At 51.0% G+C, this 12,460-nt stretch overlaps 1 protein-coding gene across 1 annotated transcript in view; it reads left to right on the top strand.

Moving 5' to 3' along the window:
• LOC311243577 (acid-sensing ion channel 1-like) overlaps window positions 1-12,460 on the top strand; it is a gene marked incomplete at its 3' end in the record, with an annotated part of 214,241 nt that overhangs the window by 195,401 nt on the left and 6,380 nt on the right. The window contains exons 5-6 of the mRNA XM_084332848.1: window positions 6,519-6,669; window positions 7,726-7,782. Of these exons, the coding sequence (XP_084188974.1) occupies window positions 6,519-6,669; window positions 7,726-7,782 (208 nt within the window). The remainder of the gene's footprint in view (window positions 1-6,518; window positions 6,670-7,725; window positions 7,783-12,460) is intronic.

Genomic DNA, 12,460 nt, shown 5'->3' with positions numbered 1-12,460 from the left:
AACGTATCGCCAGCAGCTGATCCCCACAAGTTCTTGGATCTCTGTCACCCTTGTTCCCACGAATACTTTATATCTGCACGAAGTCGACTGGATCCACTGGATGACTGTTGTGGAGTCAGACCACATCGACACCACGTGAAGGGGGAGGTGCAGCTCTTCCTTCAGCATCTTTCCCAACTGGGCTCCACTTAGAGCTGCGCAGAGCTCCAGCCGGGGAATGGATTGCTGCTTCTTGGGTGCAACTCTTGAGCGTGCAAGAATGAAGGAGACGTGGACTGTGTCGTCGGGCTCCACCGCGCGCAGGTACGCTACTGCACCATATGCCTTCTCAGACGCGTCACAGAATACATGAAGGGAGAGCTGGCTGCCGGTCAGACTGACGCTCGAGGGAAAGTAGCTCCTGGGAAACTCGATCTGTTGGAGGGTGGGGAGCTCTTCTTCCCACTTCTTCCACTTCGCCCCGAGTGTCTCTGGTAGGGGGTCATCCCATCCCTTCGCCTCAGTCCACAGCTCGCTGACCAGAGCCTTGGCACGAGTCGTGTAGGGGTTGATGTAACCCAACGGGTCATATTGACTCGCCAGAGTACTGTAGATCGACCTCCTGGTTACGTAATGGCGAGTTTCGATTTTCTTTTGCCGGTAACACAGGGTGTCAGACTTGAAACGCCAGAGGAGACCCAGAGTCATTTCCTGGGCGTCCTCACTTGACTGGGAGAGCCAGGTCTCGCTGCTGTCAGCCTTCGCTTCGTCTGGGAGGTCTCGGACGACCTCAGGGTCGTTGGTGGCCCACTGGCGGACCTCAAAGCCAGCGGTGGCCAGGAAGGTGCGTATGTCATGCACCAGCTTGTAGGCCTCTTCCGCGGTCTCCACGCTGTGGAGGCAGTTGTCCACATAGAAACTGTGGTGGACAGCATCGGAGACTCCGGGGGGTGCGGCGCCGTCGTCGACATGAAGCTGCAGGGCGTAGGTGGCGCAACACGGGCTGCAGGTCGTCCCGAAGGGCAGCACCTCCCACTGATAGATGGACGGTTCCGGGTCGTCTGGGTTTTCTCTCCACAAGAACCTCATGAGTGGCTTATCTTCGTCGAGCAAACACACCTGATGGAACATGCGTTTGATGTCGCCACTGATGGCGGTCTTCTGTCGTCGGAAGCGCACCATGACTCCGAGGAGAGGAGGGGTCAGAGTCGGACCGGGCAGGAGATAGCGGTTGAGGTTCTGCTGGCGCACTTGAAAGCTGCAATTAAAGACCACTCTGTTCTTTCCGTTGTGCTTAACGTTATGGTGTGGAAGGTACCATGACTCGGTACTCCTTTCCGCCTCCTCAGGCTTCAGCCTCCTGACGAGTCCAGACTCTATGAGCTTGCTCATTTCTGTGGCGTAGGCGGCAGCCGTCTCGGGGTCTCTGCTGAGTCTTCTTTCAGTGCTAAGCAGACACGGCTTCGCTACTCCTGGGGGAACCTTGAAGGTCGGCATGGGCTCTCTTCTCAAGAGCGGTGTGGCGTATCTGAGGACACCGCGCACGCAGACACGCTTGGTCTTGGCTTGGAGAAGATCCATCGCCGCCTTATCTTCTTTGGAGCGAGTGTGTATCTTCTCATTTTTGTATGGAGCAATGTCCAGCTGCCATAACCTCTGAACATTCTCCAGCAATGCCTCGTCTTCGTGCCCCGCTCCAATGAAGAGGCAGTGGGTCTGACGGGCGTTCAGATTTCTTAGACTGATGGGGCCCTGCAGGGTCCAGCCTAGCGGAGTCTCCAGGGCGACGGGACATCCGGGTGGACCCGGGATGATGTGCTTGGGTAAAGTGAGGTTCACATTATCGGAGCCGAGCAGGAGGGTGGGCTTCACCTCCATTGCAGCGTTGATCCCCAGATTACGGAGATGTGGGTACCTCTTCATGAGGGACTCCATCGGGTAGCCGTAACTGGAGAGGCACAACCCGGCAGCTGTGAATACGCGGCTCACTTTGAAGACTTCCTTCGGCCGTCCGGCCGGTGTGAGGGTGAGGGCCACACTTTCTCCTTGAATAGTGGTGCGCCCTGGTTGGATGGTGAGGAGATCCAGCTCCTCTGCGTCGCCCACGAGTCCAAGGGCGATGGCAGCCTCACGCATCAGCAGCGTGCGCTCCGAGCCATCGTCAATAACCGCGTAGGTCTCCAGAGTCTTGTCGCGGTTCCGCAGGACCACCGGCACAATCTTCAACAGCACGCGGGGAGTGCTGCCCCTCACGGGGCCCACGTAGTAGTTGCGTAGCTCTCTAGAGGGCTCATCACGGACTTCCGCCACATAAGGCTTAGCCTTGTCGTCTCTATTGTTGAGGTCGTGGAGGGCCGTGAGGTGGATCTTCCCGCACCCGCTCTGTCTGCAGGGTCCCTTGAGGGTGCAGTCCTTTGCTCTGTGCTCACGGGCGCACTTCCAGCACCGCTTATTCTCTATTATCCACTGTTTCTTTTCCTCTGTAGTCTTCTCCTTGAACACGGGACAGTTGTCTAGCCAGTGGACCTCTGTGCAGCACTGGCATGGCGGCGGAGTCTTCTTCTCTCCTTTCTTCTGGGAGGAGAAGCCTCGTTGGCCTTTCGGGGGCCCTTGGTGCTCCTTTGATCTGGTTTCATGTACGGTGGTCAGCACCCTAACGGGCCGCCCCGTTCGGTCGGACTTGTCTCGTCCACTGCCTCTCGGCTCTTCCCGCTTGGGGAGGCGGATGTGCCTCATCTCCGACTTCAGGAACTCTGAGAGCTCCATCAGGGTAGACAGTGGCTGTTGGGGGTGGAGACGCTCGTGTTCCCGTCGGAACCTCTCTTCCCTTTCCTTTGGAAGCTTCCTGACGAAGCGTTCTACGTTGGAGCCTGCATAGAGCTCAGTGCGGCCGGCGGCTCCTTGAAACGTCAGGAGGCTCACCAGAGCCTGTACCTTCAAGGAGTATGCGTCCAGGGCGTGGTCGTCCTTTATGTCTGCCATTTCTCCCAGCTCGTGGATCTCCTCCAATATGTGGTCCCACGGGCGTCCCCAGCGCTCGTCCAGGGCCTGGAGAGACGAAGTATAGGGGGTGGGGGAGTATGCGTTGGCAGTGCATATGAGCTTGGCCGCAGGCAGCGTACAGTGCATAGACAGCTCGAGGAACTTCTGTTGCTCGCTGTGGTTGGCGGCGCCCAGGAGGAACTCCAGACACATCCTCATGTCATGGTACTGACTTCTAGAATTGTCTTTGAAGAATGGGATGGCGCTCCCTGGTGGGCGCTGTGGGAGCGGGTCGTACCTAGGGGCCAGTGCAGTTACGGGCCAATGTTGATGGGATCTGGAGGTTGCTCTGTGTGTGGCGGGTAGCCGCTCACATTGAGAGCGGGGTGGCACCTCTCTTGGTGCCGTATATTCCTCCTGCAGACGAGCCAGTCGCCTTTCCAGGTCTTCGGAGTCGGCCTTGTCCCTTGTTCGGGGTCGGGGATACGTAGCCGGGTGCTCCTCCCTTTCAGGCTGGCGGCGCTGGGGTGAGTTATTCCTAGTGGATGCTCTTGATGATTGCCTGGAGGCAGAGGCCGATTGCAGTTGGGCGGTAGCGAGCCGGGTGTACTCCAAGGCCTGGGCTGCCGCTCTATCGCGCTCCCGCTCCAGTGCTTCCGCGGCTCTTCTCTCTCTGTCGAGCGCATCTTCGCGTTGTTGTTGCATGCATTGGAATATGAATTCTGTTTGGCTGGTAACGCTCCCTCTGCTTTGTGCTCTGCTGGGGGGCCTACTAGTTCTGCGAGTGTCTAGGAAGAACTCTCCTGGTTGGAAGTGATTGAAGTCCTGCCTGCCGCGTGGCTCCACTCTGTCTGGGGGATTGATATCCTCTCCAGGTTGCGAGTCGTTTTCAGCGGAGTCACTCTCCTCTTCTTCTTCAGGCTCATCTTGCTCATACTCATCTTGGTTGGCGGTATCCAGTGGCGAGAAGGTAGTTATGTCTTTACTACACGAGACTGCCACCTGGTGTCTCTTCTTCTCTTCAGGCCGCTGGGGGGTGTCAGTCGGGTCTGACTCTGTTCTCAGAGTCTGATCTAACTGCGGTGTGGCAGCAGCACCCTCTACTAGCTGGGGTGTGCCTGCCGTCTGATCTAACTGTGGTGTGGCAGCAGCACCCTCTACTAGCTGGGGTGTGCCTGCCGTCTGGGTTGTAAAGTCCCCTACTGTCCGGTCAGCTGATGTGTTTAGCACATGCTGATTGCTCTCCGAACTAGGGCTACTGGGTGTACCCAGGACACAGTCATCTAGTCGGGAGGGTAATCTACGCTCCCTAGGAGCACGTGTCTTCCCTTCAGGGAAGGGGGGGGGGACCCTTTGAACCTACCTCGCTCTTTCGTGACATCCTATCTGGTTTAAATCCGGTTCGAAGGACCAAATTGTGCGGGAGCTTAGAGGACTGTATATAATTATCACCTTAGGGGGTGTGGTAGGATGCCTTAACTCTTAAACTAATTGTACCAAATACACAACTGAGTGAATAACTTAAAATGGAGTCACCTAAACTAGAAAGAGCGAGGAAACTGTTTGAATCATAATGCTTTTATATAAGCAAAAAAGGGGAAAAAAGATACATACAAAATATTGTTATCACGTTACACAATGCCTAATTAAATACTATTACTAAATTTAGATGGGCGCCCAAATAGTTCTATTAAAGTGTTCTGGCCAAACGTTGCCGCGGTTACCACTGTCAGAGGAACAATTCCCTCTGCAGGATGAGAGAGATGGAGAGAGTTAATAATCCTGGGGGGTGAGAAAAGGACCCGGATGAGTTCTGTGATGAGGAGTAGTAGACCGCTGCGTGGTGATGAGGGCGGGAAGACGCTGCCCGGTCCAATAGGCGCCACCAGTCTGCTCCTGCAGACCAGATGCACCGCTGTGGTGGATCCGAGTGTCTCGCTCCGCTCCGTGGTGCTGCACGGCGCACGCCGACAGCTGCTGCAGACACGCTGGTCCCCTCTGTACCACAGGCTACTGCTATGGCTACTTCTTAGGACTAGTTGTGTCCTTTTACAGCGACACAGACCCTATCTAAATGTTCTCTGGTCTGTGTTATATATCGACTGATATGTCCAGTATAGAGCAGCTATCGAAGCATGAGCCGAAGCTACTTTAGGTATTAGCGCCGAGCTAGCTAGCTTCGGCTAACTGGTAACGATAGATGGGGAATACTATAGTCCGCTGTAATATGCTAATCCCAGACGTTTACTAAACATCAAATTAGCTGGGTACTAAAACTCACTCTCTCTTGGTGGTATAATGTCCGCTTGGTAAGCCACTTTACATACTTGGTCACCGTCAAACTATAACGTTAACGAGAGCAACGCTGGGTGTACGTCTGCTCTCGCTGGGTGTCCGGTCAAGTTCAACGTCAACAAGCTCATTAGAGGAAGTGACGCAGATACGAGGGAACACTACCACCTCTGGCCCACTAGATGGCAGCACCGTCATATAACCTGAGATGCCATCAATAGGCAGACAGTGTAACATTATGTGGTAAATAATAACTTAACTCCCACATATTAACTTAAAGGGGGATTATTTTAGGTCTAATTTTACCTAATTGCAGACCCTTCAGCACATATTAATTTTAAACATGTTTATATTATTTATAGGGCTTTAAAACTAAAAACTAAAAACTTATTTTTCTTGTTCTCTCATATAACCAGGGTAGGAGCTGAGGGGGGGCGGCGCCCGAGCGCCCCTAGTGGTAGAGCCGCCACTGGATAGAGCAGTCGTCTGGTAATCCGGAGGTTCCCAGTTGGATTCCCACTCCTCCCGGGCAGCGTGTCGAAGTGTCCTGGACACTTAACCCCTAAACTGCTCCCGATGAGCAGGTCACCACCTTGCACGGTCGCCTCCGCCGTCAGTGTGTGAATGTGTGAGTGAATGGGTAAAAATGTGAGGAACAAATTGTAAAGCGCTTTGGATGAAAGTGCTACATAAATGCACCATTTACCATTTATGTTTCTACGGTAACAAAGGGAGGTGTGACGGATCATATTGGTCTGCGTTGTGTTGATGTTAAATGTTAATGTCCCGAGGGGGAGTCGAACAGGGGATGCTCCCGCACCGCGGGCGACGACACAGGCCGCTGCACTAAGAAGTGAATTCACCCCTATGTACCGTACCTATGCGTCTGTTAACCCTATTATGAGGAAGTGAGTTTAACTTACCAGCCCGTAATGCCACAGTCACTTGTCAACACCCCTGTTTCTGTGACTGTGGATGGACTCACGGGCTTCCCCGTTACAGAGGCAGAACTGTACTGCGGAGGAACGGAACATTAACCTTTTCACTACCACACTACCAAAGGGTTAAGCCTTTCACTGCGACAATACAGAAGGTTAACCCTTTCACTGCCACAAGACAAAGTATTAACCCTTTCACAACCACACTACAAAAGGTTATCCGTCTGTAGTGTGGTAGTAAAAGGTTAACCTTCTGTAGTTTGGTAGTGAAAGGGTTAAAGTCACTATTCCGTGACATTCACTGTGACTTTACTGTGTTTGTTCCAGCTGATATACCTGCCTCCGCCCTGGGGAGACTGTAAGGTATCTCCGATGGACTCGGACTTCTTTGACAGTTACAGCATCACGGCCTGTCGTATAGACTGTGAAACTCGCTACCTGGTGGACAACTGCAACTGCCGCATGGTGCACATGCCCGGTAGGGACCCCTGGTGGACAACATGGAGAATTATCAGATGTTTTGTTATTTTAAACTTAGAAAAGGTACTTAAGGTACTATTTGGTTCAAACAAGTGCTCTACATGTTATAACAATAGCTCTACATTCCGACAGACATCACTGATATAGTGTGTTTGGTCAGTAACATAGGTCTCAGTACCAATCAGGAGAGAGAACTCTGTGCACTGCTGCAAAAATAAGAAATAAAAATGAGTTTTGAGCAAATGTGCTTGAACCAAGTAAGATATTGTGGCAAAATTAGGCTTGGCAAGATTTCTTGAAATAAAATAAAAAGGTTTGTAGTGTATTATGTTTGTAGTTGAAGTATTTACTATTTAACAACCAGGAAATACCCAAGAGAAAGTATTTATTGTAGTTGAAATCTACTAATTCATGCACCAAAGTGATTATCTTTTTCAGCCAATCTCTATTTACAAGATTGTGTATTTAAAATGATCAACAAGAAGAGGCTTTCATTTTGGGTTTAGTTGTTTCGAGTGGCTCCATACTGCCCTCTAATGGTAATCATTAATAATTAAGAAAATAATTAATGCATTACTACCTTTTTTTGACATGCATGATCCATGTAATTCTTACCCTAAAGAGTTCATCAGACCATTATTCATGCTTTTCCCTTATAGAGATATTTTGTAGCCATTTTGTGCTGATTCATCGCTTCCATAGACTTCCAACCATGTAAGGCCCAAATTAAATTGACATTATCAACTTCAGAGGCCAGAATGTGGGACCTATAAACACATTTACTATCCAATAGCATTGTGAGGCTGAACAACATTGTATTGACTATGTAAATAGTCAAAAACACTGGAAAAGTATGTAAGTGATGACTCAGTGCAAAATAGCGGGGAAATAATGATAAACCAACTACACAAATAGAAACGCCTATTGAACAAAAGGTCTGATATGAACTCATATCAAGACTATTACAAATGACGTAGAACCCAGATATGAGCCACAAATGATAGTTATATTTTAATGCACATGTTTCTTATGAGTCTGTTGCTTTGCTCTGCAGGCGATGCTCCGTACTGCACCCCTGAGCTGTACAAGGAATGTGCTGATCCTGCTCTGGGTAAGAAGAGGCGCCTGCCCCCCCCCCCCCCCCCCCCCCCACTGCTGCAGTAACACACACACACACACACACACGCACACACACACACACACACACACACACACACACACACACATGAACAAATATACACAGTACACCACGCACACACATGAACAAATATACACAGTACACACACACACACACACACACACACACACACACACACACACACACACATGAAAAAATATACACACACACACACATGAACAAATATACACACACACACACACACACACACACACATGAACAAATATACACAGTACACACACACACATGAACAAATATACACAGTACACACACACACATGAACAAATATACACAGTACACACACACACACAGACACATGAAAAAATATACACACACACACACATGAACAATTATACACACACACACACACACACACACACACACACACACACACACACACACACATGAACAAATATACACAGTACAGTACACACACACACACACCACCCCCCATAATGTCCTGATGAATTGAAAATGGGGGACCCTGGTGTAAACAAGACTAAAGTCTTTCTCTGGTCTGCATCCCCTTTGTATTGAGCCGTACTGTATCAAGGGAACTCTTATCCTAATGATTTTTTAAATAACATTATGATGATACGATATGGCCCTAGGTCAGGTCACTCACAGCAACATGGGCTTAGCTTAATGCGATGCTGACAAAATAACGTTAGCTAGTTAACTGCATTAGCTACAAAAACAATGCCAATAGCTTATGCTGCACTATTTGACATTGACTGACTGAGAGACCACCAGCAGTAGTTGACGAGTATGTTATCATTCATATTATTATCGACATTAATTGAATTAATCATCATGGCATGGCACACACACACACTACCTCAGGCTCCTCCTGCTCACTCTGTCCCTTGGCCCTGCTCCACTGCCTGTGTCTGCCTGGCAGTGGGCCACCTGAGGCTGTTGCTGCACTACTGTGGATGATGACGTTGAAGCTGCAGCAAACATTCCTGTTATTTTAGTACATTTGGCAGCATCCGCCTCTAGATTTCATGCAATTTCTCCGCACCCCCCTTACGCTTCTTCTCTTTATCCATTTTTATTTTTTGCTCTGAGCGGCATCTGTTCTTACACGAGAAACAGGTGAGAGAGAAGGGGGGGGCTTAGTAAGAGATGTGATTGGGCCACCTTAATGGGCTGCTGTCCCAGCCTAGTGGCGGGGGAGGTGCTTAGTAAGAGATGTGATTGGGCCAGCCCAGTGTCAGTCAGTACCAAGTGTGATTTACATATTTTTTTTATATAAAACAGTTTGGTCAACGACCGGCCCGCTACTATAGGCTGGGATAGCAGCCCATTGGTACTGACTGACACTGGGCTGGCCCAATCACATCTCTTACTAATATATATATATATATATATATATATATATATATATATATATATATATATATATATATATATATATATATATATATATATATATATATATATATATATATCAAATTATAACGGCCCAAGGATGTGTCGGCCCATCGGGAAAATGCCTGGTATGCCAGATTACCAGTCCAGGCCTGTGACCAAATATACACAGTACACACACACACACACATACATGCATATACAAATATACATATTGTGGCAATTCCAGGTGTAGGGGTGGCAGAATAAACAACACACAGACAGGTTGCAGTTCCCAAAATCATACTCTTTATTTTCTTAATCAAATAATAACGGTTTGCTGTCGGCCGGGCGGCGTCTCCGCTCTGTGGCCTTTTGCCTTGCGCTGCTACGGGGGACTGAGAGGAGGCTCCTCGGCTCCATTAAGTCCCCCCTCTCCAACAGGCGCACCGCGCCGTGATTCGCTAATCAGGTAATCACTCTGATGGGTATTTAGTGACAGGTGCGTCCGGAAGCGGACGCCCAAACATGGGCAGCGCCCAGCCATTGGGTCGCCACATAGCGCCCATCAATCACCAAGCCCAGGGGTGGCTTGGGGTTGCCACAGTACCCCCCCTCCAGCTCCGACCGTCGGGGAAGAGCGTCCGCCGCCCAACAGGCATCCTTCCTGGAGAGGGCGTCTGCGTTGCCATGCGCCACCCCTGACCTGTGAATGACAGAAAAGTTAAATGACTGTAACTCCAGAAACCATCGAGTCACCCTGGCATTGGTCCCCTTTGTCTTGGCCATCCAGACTAGGGGGGCGTGATCCGTCACCAGCGTGAAACGCCTCCCCAGCAGATAATAGCGGAGCGTCTCCAGTGCCCACTTAATTGCCAGACCTTCGCGCTCCACCGCAGAATAGTTGCGCTCGTGTGGCAGCAGCTTCCTGCTCACATATAAAATCGGATGTTCCTCACCCTCCAGTTGCTGGGAGAGGACCGCTCCCAGTCCCACCTCTGATGCGTCTGTTTGTACCGTCATCTCCTTGTCGTAGTTCGGGGAGATCAGCACCGGTCCCGAACAGAGGGCAGTCTTGAGGTCCTCGAACGCCGCCTCCGCCTCCGGTGTCCACTTCACCGTGAACGGCCGCCGCGCCTGGGTCAGATCTGTGAGGGGAGCAGCGCGAGCAGCAAAGTTAGGGATAAACCTCCTATAATAGCTCGCTAGCCCATTAAATGTCCTGACCTGCTTCTTGGTTAAAGGGCGAGGCCACTCCCTTATTGCATCAATCTTCCTCTTCTGCGGTTTCACATTGCCCCGGCCTATTGTGAACCCCAGGTACTCTGCCTCTTCTAATCCCAGCCTGCATTTCTTTGGGTTGGCGGTGAGACCCGCCTCCCGGAGGGCCCCCAACACCGCTCTCACCTTTTGGAGGTGGGTGTCCCAATCTGACGAGTGGATGATAATGTCATCGAGATATGCGGCTGCATACACCCGATGGGGCCGTAGTACTCTGTCCATCAGCCTCTGAAAGGTAGATGGCGCCCCATGCAGGCCAAACGGGAGAACTTTATAATGGAACAGCCCATCTGGGGTGGAGAAAGCCGTCTTCTCCCTTGAGGCGGGGGCCAGAGGGACTTGCCAATAACCCTTCGTTAGGTCTAGTGTCGTGATAAATCTGGCCAGGCCCAGTCTGTCAATGAGCTCATCCACTCTAGGCATGGGATAGGCGTCAAACTTTGAAATTTCATTAAGCTTCCTGAAATCATTACAGAACCTGGTTGTTGAGTCGGGTTTTGGCACTAAAACAATAGGACTGGACCACCCGCTATGAGACTCCTCAATTACTCCCATCTCCAGCATGACCCGCACTTCTCTTCTGACTGCCTCTCTTTTTGCCTCTGGGATACGATAGGGCTTCAACTTTACCTTGTCTCCCGGGCTGGTAATGATGTGGTGCTGGGCCAATGTGGTGCGGCCCGGCGTGGCCGAGAACACGTCCCGGTTCTGTTGGACCAGCTCCCGAAGCTCCTGCCGTTGGGTCGGGGACAACTGTTCCCCGATGGGAACATCGGCCGCCTCTGCCACCTGCTGCGCAAAAGGGGGAAGAGGGGGGGGCGAGAGCAACACATCCCGGGCATGCCATTTCTTCAACAGGTTAACATGGTATAACTGTCGATGCTTCCTACGGTCGGGCTGGTGGACCTTGTAGTTGACGGGACCCACTTTCTCGATTATGTCGTAGGGTCCCTGCCATTTGGCTAGGAATTTGCACTCTGCTGTCGGTACCAGTACTAGGACTCGGTCCCCCACATTAAACTCCCGTGGCTGTGCGCCCCGGTCATAAATGCGCTTCTGTGCGTCTTGGGCCTGTTGCATGTGTTCTCTCACCACTGGCCAGAGCGCCTTCATCCTGTCTCTCATTACCTGCACATGCTCTATGAGAGACCGGTGGGGCGACGGCTGTTCCTCCCAAATCTCCTTTGCGATGTCCAGGAGACCCCGCGGCTTGCGGGCGTAGAGCAGCTCAAATGGCGAGAAGCCAGTGGAGGCCTGTGGGACCTCACGCACAGAGAACATCAGAAAGGGCAACAACTGATCCCAATTCTTCCCATCCTTCTCCATCACCTTCCTTAGCATGCTTTTCAGGGTCTTGTTAAAGCGCTCGCACAGTCCATCCGTCTGTGGATGGTAGATGGAGGTTCGTAGCTGTTCCACTTTCATTAGTTTGCACATTTCCTTCATGACCCGCGACATAAAGCACGAGCCCTGATCCGTGAGAATAGAGTCGGCAATTCCCACCCGACTAAACAAATGAAAGAGCTCCCGTGCCACAATTTTGGCCGTCACCGTGCGTAACGGGATGGCTTCGGGGTAACGGGTAGCATAATCTATGATTACCAGTATATACTGGTGGCCTCGGGACGATTTAACTAGAGGGCCCACTACGTCGAGGGCAATTCTCGAGAATGGGGTCTCAATGATGGGCAGCGGGATCAGAGGACTTTTATATTGTACCTTTGGTGCTGCTCGTTGACACTCTGGGCAGCTCCGGCAATAGTCCTCTACCGCTCTCTTCATGCCCGGCCAATGGAAACGCGCCCTTATGCGCTCCATGGTTTTGTCCACGCCCAGGTGCGCTCCGAGGATATGTGAATGCGCCAGCTGGAGTACAGTGGGAATAAAGAACTTCGGTACCAGCAATAGATCCCTAACCTCATCATTCTTTTTTACAACTTGGTACAGCAATTGTCTTTTTATTGCAAAGTGAGGATAT

Source organism: Notolepis coatsorum, assembly GCF_963971535.1.
Source record: "Notolepis coatsorum genome assembly, chromosome: 17".
NCBI classification, from domain to species: Eukaryota; Metazoa; Chordata; class Actinopteri; order Aulopiformes; family Paralepididae; genus Notolepis; species Notolepis coatsorum.
This window is presented reverse-complemented; position numbering and strand designations above follow the sequence as displayed.